The sequence below is a fragment of the Diadema antillarum genome, unplaced genomic scaffold, assembly GCF_040938485.1.
Source record: "Diadema antillarum isolate AM-2024a unplaced genomic scaffold, OU_Dant_1.0 seq00001356_RagTag, whole genome shotgun sequence".
Classification (NCBI taxonomy): domain Eukaryota; kingdom Metazoa; phylum Echinodermata; class Echinoidea; order Diadematoida; family Diadematidae; genus Diadema; species Diadema antillarum.
Genome location: NW_027272120.1, coordinates 321369 through 338777, shown reverse-complemented (window position 1 = coordinate 338777; position 17409 = coordinate 321369). Strand labels below are relative to the sequence as shown.

The following is a 17409-nucleotide window of genomic DNA, read 5'->3' as shown; positions in this document are numbered from 1 at the left end:
GGCGGGAGAAATTAAATCTCAAGCGGGAGAACGGAGATTTTGCAAAAATGGGTTTTCGGCGGGAGATCTCCCGTATAAAAACGGGAGAGTTGGAGTCTCTGCTATTGCACACAACCATCTTATCCCCTTCGGTGCTTTGAGTGTGGATTGGCACAGGAAACCCCACAGTATTGAAAATGACAAACCTTATTCTGCACAGTGGGTAGCAATGAGATCCATCAAAGTGGGTAGCATGCAGTAACCATCATTTTTTTATCCCAATTTTATTCTATTTTAATGGGGGGGGGGGGTATTTTTTGTGGGTGTTGCTGATTTTTTTTTACACCCATCAAGTCTGGGATGAATAATGTTGTTTATAGAACAAAACCAAAAAAAAAATCATGGGGATACTATGTATATACTTTGGTGAGATCCCACCCGAGTCTTTGGGGTCTGGCTTCAAAAAGTCATTGACCTATTGCTTTTCCTTTCCACACTCTCACTCTCAGCTTGAGTCACATGTTTCAACTTTCTGCGTACATGTACATTATTACAGTCAACCTTGCTTATGTCGAATCTATTTGGACTGACAAAGTAAGATACGACTTTAAGAAAAGTTGACTTATGAGGGATTAGAATCAATTGAATATATTTAAGAGAAGAGGACTGGGAAAAAACGTTTGACTGAGGCGATTATTTGACTTATGGAAGGTTAACTTTAATAAGCAAGGTTGACTGTATATCAATGACTGTTTTATTCTGTGCATCACTCTATGATGAAATTCTAATTCACATTTATATAATTTTTTTTTTTTTTTGGGGGGGGGGGGTGGGGGATAAACTTGAAACTTACGGGAACCGATTGCTCGGGATGTTGACGAGCCCGCCAAAATACATCAGGTTGTTGGTTGTAAGTGTGGTCTCAGATCCAGGCGAGCTGAACGACTCGATGTTTTCAGTCCTGAATTGCCATGCAAAGGAGCAAGGGGTAATATGCAGCAGTGGTATAATCAGTGGTATGATGAAAGAAAAGATACAGTATGTGTGTATATACACATATATACATGTACATTCACAAAGTATATACATACATACTTACATACGTTCATACTGAACATGCTGCATATGCCATATATTGGATGTTTCACATATGGCATGTAATATTTCCGGTTTACGTAACCTGTGCAGGTCAGCATTCTTTATAATTTCAAATCTCAAAGTACAGCATTGAACAACATACACACCTCTAAACACTCAACAATATACCCACATATGATTTCCACTTTAGGCAACATATTTACCAAGTTTGATTTCTCAAGATTCTTGTTTCTTTTCGGTTCAGATCAAAGTTTACTTACAATTCCTAGAGTGACTTAACTTGCTACTGTGGAGTACAGCAATTCAGTATCATTCACTCATTTTCAGGGTTCAAAATTAGCCATCCTGTGTTGAAAACAAAACTTACAAACAAGCATTCAGAATTTGAGATCAGAGTTCGTATTTTCTCATGTGGTTGAATTCAACAAACATCACCCAACATGTGAAATTCCTGAAAACAAAATACCCCGCAAAATATCTACTGTAAAAGTGGAAATATTCTGGGTGATGAAATTTTTGCGGATGTTGCGCAACCAGAAACTAGCACAAAAATAAAAGTATGTGAATATTTTTGCTTGTCATAATGTTCCAGTAGTTAATGTCTTGAATGCGAGGAATTAAAAACCAGAGAAACTCATCTTATCCAGCCGAGCGCGAAAAAATTACCTGAACTATATCCAATTTTACAGTAACTCTTGCATGGTGGGGGGTGGGGTTAGTGTCTGAGTGGTGTGGAATACTCTTAAAGTGGATATTTCGCGAGACTAATTTTTTTGCACTTGGCTGGGTGAGAAGAGTTTCACATGTTTTTTATTCCGCGGAATCAAGACACCAACCAATGAAACATATGGCATGGACATATTTTCACGTGCTTTTATTTTCGCGCTATTTTCTGGTTGCGCGAAATGCTCAAAAATTTCAACACCGAAAAAATTTCCACTTTTACAGTATGCAGCCTACATCGTAGGTACTCACGTTCCTTCTTGGGTGACCGCAAACTGCACAGCGGTTTCAAGCCTGCGGAAGACGGTGATCTGGGTCCACTGGTTGTTGTTGTAGGTGTACTGGGTCTGGCGGGAGACGGAACCGGAGCCCAAGTCGTACTCGAAGTGGACGTGACCCCCGCGCAGCTCGATAAAGATGACCTCATCATTCTACACAACGGATAACAGTTTGTAAAACGTGATCATTCAGAGTTATTGCACAAGAAATGAAAGAATCAAGAGAGGTTTATCTTTGGCAAATCAGGTTGCAATCTTTGAGACCCAATAGTAGCTTGTTCTGAACCTTGTAATTTGCTGCAGTGTCCACTGGTTATGGATCAGACATTCTTACCCACAGACGAAATATAGACGCGAGAGCAGTATGGTAACACAGGGCCATCATACCAATGATACTCAAGCAACTGCTTGGACTGTGTGTCCATATTGCTATGATTCAGCTCTTGTAGTAGGTTACTGTGATGCCTTCGGACAAAGCAAATCACTTCCATTTTTTTTCATTGACTTCTGTTGTTTTTTTTTCTTTTCTAAACTTTATGAACATTTTTGTCTTCTCCTTTAACTTATTTTTATCATGGAATATATTACCATTTAATTACAAAAATATATATACGTGTATTGTTAGGCATAGTGCAAACTGTAACTACATCACTGGGGATACGTACTGCACTGCCAGCCAGGAAAATGAGTCCGTTGGGCTGGAAGGTCTTAAAGGTGATCTGGATTTGGTTGCCGGACGTCATCTCTTTGCTTCCTTGGGGCACGACGGCATAGCCCGTTCCGTCGAACATGACCCCGCGGCCGGACGGATCCACCGTGGCTGCGAGGTCACTCACGTTCCTGGTGGCAAGAAAGATGCACAGAGGTCGGGAGATGTTTCGAGGGCTGGACGGGCAGAAGCTCACGATGGCACAGGCTTCCATCTCTTTCTTCTGCTTGCAGAAACAAGCAGAAACACGCAGCACCATCTTTCTGGACACACCCACATCCAGACCACAGACACACCTACTTGCTCACTTGGACACGCCCACATCCAGACCACCGATACACCCACTTTCTCACTTGGACACGCCCACATGCACATAACAGACATACCCATATCCTCCCTTGGACACATCTATACATCCACACCCCAGACACACCCACTCTCTCCCTCAAGACACACCCACTTTCATGTCATATACAGGGCACTTAAACCCACATATTACCAAACAACTTGTAGACAAACAAGGTTTAGCAGCCATCTCACGGCCACACCCACTTTTACACTAACATCCACACCAATAGGCCAGCTTGAACAATATATGTCATGAGCAATCAATCAGGTTTGTCAAAAAGTTTCTCTGGAGTCTCCACCTCACCTCATGATGCCCTCGTTGACGCTGGTGGCATTGACAAAATTCCAGAGACCCAGCGGGGTGTCGCCGAACTGGAATTCATCTAGGCCTCCGACAAAGGTGCGGGGCAGCCCAGCGGGAAGCTGTTGTCAATGCAACGGGAAGACAAAAGGATCAGCATCAATAAATGTCACCCAAAGACACAGGATTCGCTTTGCTGCCCTTAGACGATTAGTGGGCAAACACTGCCAACCTCAGAAATCAATCCAATGGTTTGGTCAACATATTAAGCATGAGTAGACTCAGTCTAGTACATTTGATTAAAATGGCCATTAGTAATGCCAGTACAGTCAAACCTGTCTATAGCTGCCACCCAAGGGAGACAAAAAAATGGCCATTGGAGAAAGATGACTGCTATAGACAGGTCATTCAAAATGGCTTCCCTCCCTTGGGATTTTTTGTGGCCTTATCAAGGCAGGTGGCGGGCAAAGTAAGGTGGTCGCTATGACAATTGTACATGCATACAAATGAGCGACTACACGGCCAACAGCTGTCAAGCTCCCTCCATTGGACTAGGCAACAAGGATGAGGTGTTTCGACATGGGGTACTACTCCTGCTGCCAGAGGGCTTGAACCCTAGACCTCAATGTTAGGAGCCTGCAGTCCTATCTACTTAACTACAACAACCCTTCAGTAACAAACTTCATCAAACATTTCCCTACCATATGACAACACAGCCTTCTGAGTATCATACAACCTACATTGTACAACAACGAAATCTTCAGCATTTCTATCAACCTTTTATGTGTCCAACTGTGACATCCCTTAACTTTCTTTTTGTTTTTGGTTCTGATTTTGCTTATTTCAGTGAAAAGTCTGACATCCTGAGTTTCTCATAAAAAAATCATCATCGCAGTACAACATTGGGATGAACCCCCTCCCCCCCCCCCAAAAAAAAATGCGTCCATCAGCATCACCATGGTTACCTGTGCACTGTCAGGGGCGCCTCCCATGTACATGATGGAGTCAGGCGAAAGGTCTAGGATGTTGAATTCTCCGGAGGAGGTTGCCTCTCCGCTCACATCTCCCGAGCTCTCTGATTTGACTGTCACTGTGGCGTACTTCCCGTACCTGGAAAGTAGAGCACCAACCAACCAGCCAACCAACATTTTAATAACAGTAAATCCTCAAATATAATCTTCGCCATTTTGCTTTTGACAAAGATTCTGCTAGATTAAAAGCTCATTCCCTTATTTGACTCATTTGACTCCATTGGCTCGCCACTATATGATAAGCAGTTTTCAGCAGCGTTTTTTTTTTTGCTACAAATATAATCTTCAAAAATTTCTTCAGGGATGACAATTTCTCGATTAAAAAAAAAATGAGATGCAAACCTTGAAGTGATATATGAATATGTTAACCAATAAAAATCTTTAAAATGGTGCATATCTAAATGTGCACATAAAAGTCTATACACTGTGCATGTTGAATTAAAAAAAGAAAAATGATAAAACATAAAAATTGCAAAGGAACTAGCATTAACAAACATGAGGTAATTGAATGGGTTTACTTTGGACGCATGGTAAGAGTTTCTGGTACTGTGAGCATGATTTATGTCATGGCGTCAAGAGGAATAAATCCTTGCCATGAGAGAAGAAATATTTCTGACAACAATCATTCTGCATTTCATGCAAATCACATCGTATTAGAGTGCCATGAGTGAAGGCGAAGGAGTTGGGAATACAGGTAAATGGCCACACTTCTTCTGAAATGTGAACAGTGAAGCCTGCGATGCCGGCACATTTTTAAAATAGTTCAATTGTGCATGTCCTGTCATTGGCTCCTTATTAACTTTATGTTTTCACACTCCACAAGCAGGGGCAGTAAGACCAGGAGTTCATTGGTTCAAGTTCAACCCTACTGTCAATGCCCATGATTTTTATCATGATGGCTATGAGTAATGAACTGCTAGGAGTCTTCAAGAAATTCCTCGGCACAGGCAAGTCAGATTCTGTAAACCATTGTGAGAAGCGCCCTCTGAATTGGGACGGCATGGTGACTACAGAATTATGGGATACATTTGACAGAAGTGTAGATGGCATTAAGATTGCTTTTGCCTCGTTAGTATAAAATGATGCACAGGACCGAGTGGAGCTGTGAGAATTATGGATGTGTGAGTTTAAATTTGGAACTCTTTGGTTTTTAGACCGTTTCCAAAGTTAAACGAGAGCATCCAATTCTCATTGATCCACAAAATAGGCCTGTGCATCATTTGTTTTATATAATAGGGTCCGTAAAAACATGAAAGTCAACCCTTTTCACTCATCATGCATTCGGTACACCTACAGCACTATACAAGACTTGAGACGTGCATTCGGATTTTACTGGACGCATGGTTCAGCATGGATCAGTAAAAATCAATGCATGACAATTGACCAATCAGATTGCAGAGATTCTAAAGCCCATTTTATAAACAGCAATGTACAGTGATTCTTTTTCCAACACTTCTCGCCATACACCCTTCTCCAAAATCGTCATCCACATTTTAACCTCTGAAGTGAGGCGTAACGGAAAGAGACCCCAAAAACCAGACGACTCACCTCTCAACCTCAACAAAGCGCCAATTCCCGTCTGCCACGTTGGCGGCGACGTCCACAGTAGTCACCCCGTCGCCGAGGTCGTAGATCATCTTCAGGTTCTTGTTCTCCAGCGTCAGGGCCATGAAATCATCCTGAAACGTGGTGGGAAAACAAGGAGTTTTCGAAGATAGGCTTCAGTATCAAACTTCCCAAGGATTTGAGGCGTGCTTGTGAAATCACTACTGACAAATCATCTTGCTTGAAACAAAATATATGTTCCATTATTTTTCCCGCCAACCCTCTCAGATTTCAAGCATGGTTAAGTTTCCTCTTCAAACTTGAAATGCTGGAATATCTTCTGTTCACTGAATCCAGTTGTTTTTTTTAGCTCATTCTGATCTTCTTTCACTTAATATGCGAGGCAGAAAATATTGCAAGGCTTTTGCCATGGTAAATGTAGGCTGAAGAAGAACAAGAGCAAAAACTAGCTCAGTAGCAGCCTTTTACACCCTGTGTGTGCTCTGAGTACTGTTTGGTACAGAAAGCCCCACAGTGTTGTATACACACTGTTCAAAGAACCCTGGCACACATAGGATTAATAACTTTTCTGTGGAAGGATTTCACGTTGATAGATAACCTACCACAAATCAGTAGTCTAGTGGATATGATGCCTGTCCGGCAACCACGAGGTCATTGGTTCAAGTTCAACCCTAGTGTGAATGCCCATGATTTTTATCATGATGGCTACGAGTAATACATTGAATAATCAATGTTTCGGTACATCAATACAGGGAAATAAACAGAACTGGACACAAGAATCATTGATTTGAAGAAGACGGCTGGATGGATGCGGTATGTATGTGTGTGTGTGTGTGTGTGTGTGTGTGTGTGTGTGAGGAGTTGGCTGGAAAGACTCACGTCAGCACTGGGACCTCCGACGAAGTAGAGCAGGCCGTCGTTGGCTTGGGTGGTGAAGTAGAAGGAGAAGGAGGAGATCGGGGAGGACTCAGCCACGGTTTCGGGCGTCTTCAGCTCCACGTAGCTGTCAGGGCCGAACTTGGCGGCCACCTTGATCTGCAGGGGATGGACGTCATCGAGAAGGAGAGAGATTAGAATTTCGACACATCTAGTCTCTTGAAACTCTCTGACACTGATGGGCGAACATCATGAGTATGTATAAACAAGATGGGTTAGCAGGCTCACATCCATGCAGAATTACTATTATAATTTCAATCAGCTGTATCAAACAAACTTGGTCGTCAAAAACGGGGGGAAAATGTACGGAGCGTGGTATGAAATTGTTAAAGCATATGTCAGCACATTACAATTGCACCTCAGAGTTTAAACAATACCTTTGGTGGGAAAAGTCAAACTCATAATGTTAAATTGCATCTTTGCAAGTTGTAGACACTTATACACAGGTATGTTTGAATTTCAGTGACAAAATACCCTCTGTCTCTTTATACACCCGTGTATCAAACACGTCAAATGCAGTTGTAGCTGACTCTCTTAGAAGACTTTGCAATCTCATGAAAACTCTCATCAAAGCATTCCCTTATCCCCTGAAGTGCATGTCAGTGGGTTAGCTCCGACAAGGTTGGGACGACTGCAACGCCAGAGCGATCTGAGTAAAGTTCTCGTGGCTGCGTTAAATTGCACAATCTCGCCCGTTTGGAGCAGTGAGCCACGGGTATAATTTAAGGTGCAGCACACAGAATACATCCATGATATGCAAGGTCCAAAGAAACACAAGGCAGCACAACATCAAGATCATGAATGTCATGTAATAATACCAGGGCCCCGTTTTATCAAAAGATAAAATCGATTTTAAATTTTCTTACCACACAGGCTGCCATAGACTTACAGTTGAAATCAACTATAAAATCAATTTTAACTCTTCATAAAACAGGGCCCTGGTATGTTTTTAACAACAGACGGGCGAATTTCACACAGCACTGCAATGCATGCAAATCACTCATTTCTGTTGATGGCATGTGCTCAAACTTGACTGGCATTTTACATTTTACATTTTTAAAGACAGAACTTAATTTGTAAACAATACTTGCTTAACACATTCTTACTCTGTCATTAAAAAAAAAAAGAATTATAAGTTAAAACACAGCAAGAGGTAACATGCATGCAGTGTGATGTAGCCGCCTAAAATAATAATGGTTTATTAAAGATATCCAGGATTTCTGCAAAGAGCTTGAAGTGGTGTTAAATGTAAATACATGTTAACAAAACTTTCTGCACGTCTACAGAAATGTCTAGAGAATGCCTACAGAATGCCAAATTCTTCGCAAGCAGGACAGTGTAGCATCACGCTGAACTTAGCATAGCGCATTGTCTTGGTTTACATCATTACTGAGCATTTGAGACAGAGAGTAACAGCTGTAGGCAGATATTTACAATTGTATTACCTCCACACATCTATGTGTTTGCATAACTTGCTTGTTTTTGTATTAAATCGTAAGGACAGTGCTTGTTTTGCTTTAAGGGTTGTTCTTTCTTTTTTTTTTGGGGGGGGGGGGGGGGGGGGGAGGAGGTTGCTTTTTCCCTTCTTTTTCATTGTTTCTTTGGCACAAGTAGGGTTTATGCACAGTCAATTTTTAGCATTCCAGATGAAATTTTGCCTGTTTGGCAGCTTTTTAAAAGAAAAGAGTACTTACTGACCTAGCCATAAATGCTTATTGAAACTTTCGGCATTAAAGCTCTTGATCCTTAGAATTCCTCCCTCTGAGAACGCTTCTGTTTTATTTCCTTCAACTATAGAGTAGTACCCTCCAATTTTCCATAGCTCAGTCAAGACTAGATATAACCATAAGAATTCATCCATTATTCTATTTTCCATTTAAAGCATTATAGCAAAATACTAGAAATGTCGTTATCTCAAATTTTTCTCTCAAAGGTCTATAGTATATCTTGACAATGTGAGATGATATACAGTTTCACACAATTGGCAAAATATTGAAATGGCATGTTTGAAAATTTGACGGCACAAACCCAAATGCGTTGAGTGTTTTATACATTTGTTGAACAAGGATTCATTTAGTTGGCTAAATTGATTCGGAATGCACATGTTAAGAAATTTGAGCATTTTCACTGAACCTTTGAACCTTGCCCTCTGACCCAATGGTCAACAACCTTCTTCAAGTAATGAAAAATAGTTATGACTGGTAACATCCAATTTTCAAAACTTGTTTCAGCTATTTCAAAAATATCGGAAAAAGTGAAACATTTTGGAAAACTTTCGCTTGGTCCTTGACCCCATGGCCCAAATATTTCCCTCCAGAATCACTGTGAAGTAATACATGTAGGTATATGTATACATACCTAGTTTCATGAAGTGTATGCATTGAGTAATTTCTGAGGTATGGAGAAAATAGTGTAATTTCAGCACTAAATTGTAGAATTTTTTGCTTGTTAAAATGACATTTGATCCTGACCTTTGACCCGTAACCCCAATATTCCCAAAAGAATCATTGTCAAGCAATACATAAACATATTAATCTTAATGACAATACCATGAGCCACTTCCAAGATATGAAGGAAAAAAATGAATTTCTAGCATTTTCACTTGACCTTGACCTTTAACCCCATGGTGGAAACCTTTCCCTACAGTATCTTTTTCTGGTAATACACTGTACATGTTTACTTCGAGTTTCATGAAAATTGCAGAAATATGGGGGAAATACAGAAATTTAAAGTATTTAACTTTGACCTTCTGAAGTTCTCCTTTGAGCTTTAGCGTGTCCACCCTAAAGGTGACAGGCACGACTTTGTTCGCCTGTACATACAAGTTTAACTTGGATATGTCAAACGGTTGTTAAGTTACACAGTCCACAGAATCAATTACAGATGGAAAGACGGACGGACAACCCAGAAAAGTGGGCATAAAAAGTGAAAATGATGGAATTTGCGCAGAATGTCAAGATGTACTTTATTTTTGGTGCGTTTTTGCAGGCAGTGTGCTGTGCAATGAAATGGAAAGTAAAAAAAGTGATATGACACCAGATTCACATCAGCAAACTTACACATTTAGCACAATTTTTTTAAATTTTTTTTCTGTCTTCTTCGCACTACGTACAAAACGGTCTAAAACTATTGAATGGGATCATGTCCATATGCGGGGAAGGTGTACAGGCGGTTCCTAAACAAGGGCCATTATTCTTTGGAGTGAAAAAAGGGGGAAAAAAAAGACTCAAAAAAAAAGGAGAAAGGTTACGCTGGCAGAGGGCAGCACTGCAAGTTTGACTTGAGCTGGATTAAAAACTGGACCCAGTCCTGTTTATGCTGTGAGCTGAACGATGCCTACACTATTCATTCTTTTTTTTTCTTTTTTTTTAAAGAGAGAAAGCGATCTAGGTTTGCCATCCAAAGGAAATTCATATTACTTGGCACCTTTTTAACAGAAATGCAGCAGAGTCACCTACTTGTAGAAATCCCCAAATCACTGGACAAGGTGAAAATGGCTGATTTTTGTACAGGAGTAAGTTGAAATACACGACATTCAAATTGTTTTTGGACAAATACAAATTGTACTTGTGCGGGCGAACCCTGTACTTTTTTTTCTGCTTTTTTAAAACAATCTATACTGCAACCTTCAGACACTAAATAGTCTGGGCAAAAGCCCTATCCATTAAACTTTGGTCACATATATATATATATATATATATATACATGTATACATATATCTTTTCTCTCTTTTTTTTTGGGGGGGGGGGGGGGGGGGGGGTGGGGAGGGCGATCAGGGGAAGCCGGTCACTCTGTGTGTCCTTTGGTCACTAGTCATTGCTGGACACACTGGACATTTAGAACCCTTCACTGCAATAGAATGCATCTGCTGGGCGTACCATGCTCTCCACACTTTGTCTTATACACCTGACAATAATATGATGACTATGTAATCAACAAAACTATTATTTTATCTTTAAGTGATCCAGAATCATTTATGGAAACACTCTTCCTGGATTCTTCATTTTATGGTAAAAGCAAGACAAGTATTGGTGGGTTCCTCTGTAATGTGAAACAACACAGCAAGTACTTTTACTAAATACTTCTTCTTCTTTTGAGGGCACTCTACCTCCTTCGATTCTGAAGGCTACTGCAGATGTCAAGAGGTATTTTTTGTGTTTTACCACTCAATCGGGATTTTACCCTGCTTTTCACAAGAGAAGTGAAGTGGGTTCGTTTACGTGCATAGGGTGTAGCTCCCCTACAAACAGGACCATCTGCTTTAATTCTCCTCCGAAAGACTTGACAAAACGAGGATAAAGTGTGTGTTGCCAAGGGACACTACTGCCACGCCGGACGTCGAGCCTCATCATGTACATGATGGTAAGCCCCCAGTCGTATCAGTTAACATAGTCTGAACCGCTTTGTCACGACAAATCTCTCGCATTGCAGACAACATTCAACCACTGAAATCATACTTTGCTTCCATTCATCTAAAGTACTGTCGTGTGTACTTTCCGTTGTGCCGTGTAAGCATTTTCTTTAAAAGGGTACTTTCATCACCAGAAAGAGATTCAAAACCATGTCATCAATTGTTCCTCAGTAAAGATCACTGAAAGTATGTGACTGTGCACTATAAAAACTCACTATATGTCTCACAGAAAAAATTCAGAGTTGCCAATTTGATGATGGCAACATAAATCATAGAGGACTTACAGGGATAAGCTGATAAACTTCTACTTTCAAAATGGAATTTAATTCTTCCAAAAGATACAAGAACTTGGACATTATTTGGGTTTTTGGTGCATCATCACATTTTGACAGCTATAAACTCAGCAGTCATTAAAAAAAGAAGAAGAAAAAAATTCGTCTGGCTGGTTCATGGAATCATCCCATACTCCAGTGTGTTCTATCGCATCGCAATACTTATGTCCCAACAACAAAGATAGCAGTGCGTTAGACAAGCAAAGCCACTATAAATGTTGCTGTATGTTAACCACAGGCAGAAGAAAAGACATAAAATTAAAATACATTGTGCAGAAAGTGGGTTCATTCGAAGGTTTATCAACTAGAAATTTATATTGGTTTCACTTTTTTGAGACTTGGGAAAAAAAAGGAGAATTTGAAATTTGAGAAAGTATTGGCTCAATCTCCTTTGTCAATACAAAAATGTATGTTGTAGCAACCAAATAAAATGAGCCCTACCTACAGCTGAAGTCAAGTCATAAGAAAAAAAGAAGGCAATGCAAACGCCTTTAGCAATATACATGAAGAATAAGGAGCTCTATCTCACTGGCCAAGGGTCATCACTAGATGGCAGCAAACAAGACTAGCATCACCACTGAGGAGCAGGGGGGCACTATCACACTTACAACCTTCTGGTATTTGATGAGCAATCTACTTGCTGATGACAGTAATATCTGGCATTTACTGCCGCCAAGAGCAAAATGGGTCGTATCTCCCACTTTGTTTGCTTGCTACCCGGCTTTGAAATACCTTAGAAAATGATACTAGTGCAGAGTGAATTATTATTTTTCTTTTTAAGGGCAAGAAGGAAAAGGCAATTCATAAAGCTATAATCAGCAAAGGCCTACTGGATCACATCAACTCTGTGATGAAAACGGGGGAAATTGTCAAAACTTGTTCGAGGGGCGCCGCTTTCCATTCTGGCACCGGGTTTGATGTCCCGAGGGGATGGGGACGTTTTTTGTGGGAGAATATGGGGGGCTGGGGAGAGGGGGGTTTCTCTGAATGGACATGATCCCTTACTCCATTCGCCAGGGAACGTGCTTCGGCAATCTTTTTCTGGATCTCCTGCAGGTTGTACTTGATGCCGACTGAAATGTTGTATATCTCGACGTGTTTCCCCGTCATCTCCTCTTTCAGAGTCGGTATCCTCACTTCAAAGTCGCGCAGGTTCTCCACTGGAGGGTTTTGAAGTCCCGTGGGTCGACAGCATCCGAGATGGATAGAAAGACAGACGGATAGACGGATCAATGGATGGATAGATGGATAGAAGGATAGATACATCAATGAACAGAAGGAATGATAAATGATAAGGAGATGGAGAAGGAGTGAAAGAGGAGTGAAAGAAAGAGATGACAGAAAAAGAGGAAGGGACAGAGGCAGAGAGAAGAAAAGATTTCAATGTCACTTCACAAGACTACCTAGACATCTCCTGACCATAAGTCAATGTGCATGTTTCTTCAAAAATTTGTCTTAATCAGAAGTTTTCGCACTGCACGTTTGCAAAAAAATTTTCGGACATCTCAGCATTTGAACAAATTCTATATGAACATGTAGCTGACTAATATTCACTTATACTAAAAGAAAGTACATGTAGATAAACAAAGTTTATGGACCCATTTTATAAAACAAATAATGCACAGGTTTAAGTTTTTGATGCTACTGGAGATGTAGCTCACTCTTGAGTATTCACAATGTTGTGCAATGTTGCAAATACCCTTGAGTGCTCTGCATCTCCACAAATGCACTCTCGCCTGTGCATCGTTGGCATACTGGTATACCAGGCAAGGATTGCAAACAGCACAAACACACACAGTCTGAAACTGAGACTACTCACCGCTGACTTGTCCCTCGGAGATCATTTCCTCCGCCTCCCTGATCTTGTCGTCGAGGCCGTTCAGATTGGCCTTGATGTCGCCAGCGCGGTCAACAATGCCCAGGGCCGTGTCGCGGGCATCCCGCGCAATCGCCTCGGCGTTCATGGCCGTGTTTGCCGCCCCCTCGGCCTGGTTGCGGAGGTAAGCTGCATGGGAGAATGTGCAATGTGTGTCACACATGTTGTTCTCATACAGTGCCGGTAACAACGTACACATTGTAGCTGAGCTGGTCAAGCAAGTGCAACTACATGTTTTACAAAAGCAATTGCTGTAATTCCTTTTGCATTTCCTACAAGTACAATTGTACCACAAGTATGAACAGGTCTCTATTGTCACTTTGACTACACTACATACTACTTCTTTCATTACCACAGCAGCAAACTTTTACTAATAGTACTGCAACGACAATGACTACTACTACTACTACTACTACTACCACTACTTTCACTACTACCACTTGCACTGCCACTACAATTACAACTCAGGATTCTACTATTCCTACTTTTGTGGCCACTCTCCCTACTAGGACCAAGACGACCATTATTGAAATAAACACCACCATTTTTACCTAGACACCTACCCTTACATCTCACAATGATCTATGCTCCCGACCCACCGAGATTGACCCACAATATTTCAAAGTGAGGATGAAAATCTTTGGAGACCATTGAACCAAGGTGTACATGGCAGCTACTTGTAACTTGCATCTTTAAAAAAAAATAAAAAATAAAAACAAATGAATAAATCTCTGAAGAGTCTCATGAAAGGCAAACTCACCGACATCGCAGTTCTCTCCGCTGAATCCAACATGGCAGTCGGCGTCGTTTGCATCACACTCGGTGACGATGTCACAACCATCACCTGCAGAAACAATGAGCATAAGACAGCATTATTTCTCATCGTTCTGGTGTAACCCTTTCTGTGTGTGCTATGCTATGGGTTTTTTCTGCACCAACCAGCACTCAAAAACACTCAAAGGCTTACCCCATGAAGTCCTGGGGTAATCATGCCTTAGGAATCATCATCTCCTCTACATCTAAATTGGCAACTCTGAATATGACTTTGCATCCATAATGGGGAAAGGTCACATAGAACTGGTGAAATTCACTATGTTTGCACAAAGTGGTGAACAAAATACAAAGTTTGACAAATTAAAACAAACACATTAACTTTCAACTTCTATATGTGTTGTCAATTCAAATATCATTTTTTAAATTGTACAATACATATCTTTTTAAGAATATTTCTACAACCAAAGTGAATGACAGGATATGAACATAACAAGGCTCAAACACAAGATAATTTTTTTTTCTACCTTGTGAAATACTGGAAATGAATGCCGAAACTTCACCCGTTGAGAATGAGCTGATTTTAACACGCATTTTTCAAAGACACCTGCCTGAGTATATATGTATGTTTTACCACCAACATTTGTACCACCACCACCCACCATCATCACCTGCTGAGTATACATGTACATTGTACGTTTTACCACCGACATTACTACATTGTACACTACCACCATCATGTTCTTCATCACTATGGTAACTTAATCGTGAATGCCAACATCACTATCACCACCATCATCATCATTGCGTTCTCCATCACCATGGTAACTTAATGATCACCACCAACAATCACTACTACCACCACCAAAATTATCTGTGCATTCTTCATCATCATGGCAACTTAATAATTACAACAAACATCACTAAAATCATTACCACGGTTACTACCACCACCATCATCATCATAATCTTCATCACCATAGTTACCTGTTGGAATGCCAGCAATGCCCCTCTCGATCTCGGCCAGTCCATCTTCACCATTGTCCAGATTTTGTCGCACCCGGTCTACATGTGCCTCCACCTCGGTCAGCTGATCCCGGAGACCTTGGTTATGAGTGTAAAAAGTTTGACAAAGAATAAGTTCAAGTATTTGCCTGACTATCTCAGTGATGGAGTCGACTGTACTGAACTGTAGGGGGTGTAAAGACAATGTTTGCAACTGGAAAATCAACCCTTACAGTATTTTTCAGCATGTGCACAGGTTCTTAGGAGTTTGAAGTCGACCAAAAGGCCTGAACCAGTCACTTCCAAATGGAAAATCCATGGCCTAATCCACAGGGCTACGTATGTACAACAGCTTCCTGACACATTAAACACTCTTCTCTTGATATTGATTCTCCATTTTTATCTGTTATGAACCCTTCTATTTTCTGGGAAAGGTTGACAACAAACTAGCTGTTAAACATGATTGTAATCCATGGTTTAATATACATGGACCACATCTAAAACACGATAACACAAACTCTTTTCTAAATGGTACTGCATGGTAATTAGTAAAAAAAAGAAAAAAATGGATAAATTAGATAATTATACAGTTTAGAATTTACAACAATTTTGTGCCAGATTCTCTAACACTAAGTTTTCAAGACTGAATAAAAATATAGCATTCAATTGCTACATATTCACAGGAAACCTTACCCCCCTAAAAAAAAAAAAAAAAAAAAAAAAAAAGTGTCAAACTGGGACCAAACCAATATTATATATATCCAAATTTTATATCTTACACCAAATAACATTGTAAATATTTAATTGTAATAAAAAATTACCTGGGACCAAACCAATATTATATATGGGTACAATGTAGTATATCTTCAAACAACATGCAAATATTTCAGTGAAATGAAGAATTGTGCATATTAGAAAAAAAGAGAAAAAGGTTTTACGATTTTGCCATTTCCTTTCTCATCTTGAGGTCAATGTAATTCATGGATCAGAGCAAATGGATACGCCTCTCTGTAAAACCTGATGTAGGATACATCTTGGTCTGGAAATCACAAAGTCATAATTCAATATACATGCGCATCGCATTTACCAAGTACAACCATGCAAATATATACAGTATTGTATGCAATTATAATTCTGCCTACACTGGCAGAAAGGTACATGCATTGTGATATCTGAAATATTTTGTCTCTCGAGGTCAGATCATTGCCGTTTAGATATTAGTAAGTGCAAGAGGATGAGCTGGATTAATATCATTAGTTCAATATAACAAAAAACAAACTCAAACAGCATTTAATAGTAATAATGATAATAACAATAATAATGCAATTTCTATAAGGCCTTTTTCCATTTTGATTGAATGCTCAAGGTGCTTTATAAAATGACTTTGACAAGAAATGAAAAAAAAAATGCTTTCATACTAGCATTTTTTGGTGGAATACTTAAGAACAAAATCCAACCTGAAACATGCAGTGTACAATTAATGTACAATAAATCACTTTAGCCCCCTCAGTGGACACTAATTCGGTGTTCGCTTGCTTGCTTTGAACGATAATAATGAGGTGCATGTGTAGTAACTGAAATATGAGAAACTAATCGAGCCAACAAAATAATTAGTATGTATGAAAGTTCAAACAGGATCCAAACATTTGTTGAAGCCAGAGAACACAAATGTGCAACCTTTAAAATCATATCCATATGACCTGCACCTTCCATATATCTTTGGGTGACAGAGTTTTCTGATTCCACAAGAGACTAATAGTCATTACATAATCCATACTGGATGTTGCTATGTTGAGTATCATTTATGGAATGCCACTTGGAAAAAAAGAATCTTGACTAAGAGATAATACAAACACCAATATTGAAAGCAAATAATGTCTCTGGTACATGTATCTTGTGGAAAGAGACATATATGGTACCTGAAAAAATAAAAAGTTTCTGCTTATGAATAATGCAAACTTACAGGAACACCGCAACCGCATACACATCATTAGTAATAGATGCATTAAACAATGTACCGCATGTGAAGTGTTAGTCATAAGTCC

General features: G+C 40.0%; 1 protein-coding gene across 1 annotated transcript in view; it reads right to left on the bottom strand.

Moving 5' to 3' along the window:
- LOC139708621 (laminin subunit alpha-like) overlaps nucleotides 1-17409 on the bottom strand; it is a 129059-nt gene that overhangs the window by 21572 nt on the left and 90078 nt on the right. The window contains 11 exon segments of the mRNA XM_071620562.1: nucleotides 833-940; nucleotides 2053-2231; nucleotides 2747-2918; nucleotides 3440-3558; nucleotides 4402-4546; nucleotides 6016-6146; nucleotides 6913-7068; nucleotides 12718-12872; nucleotides 13532-13717; nucleotides 14349-14432; nucleotides 15347-15463. Of these exon segments, the coding sequence (XP_071476663.1) occupies nucleotides 833-940; nucleotides 2053-2231; nucleotides 2747-2918; nucleotides 3440-3558; nucleotides 4402-4546; nucleotides 6016-6146; nucleotides 6913-7068; nucleotides 12718-12872; nucleotides 13532-13717; nucleotides 14349-14432; nucleotides 15347-15463 (1552 nt within the window).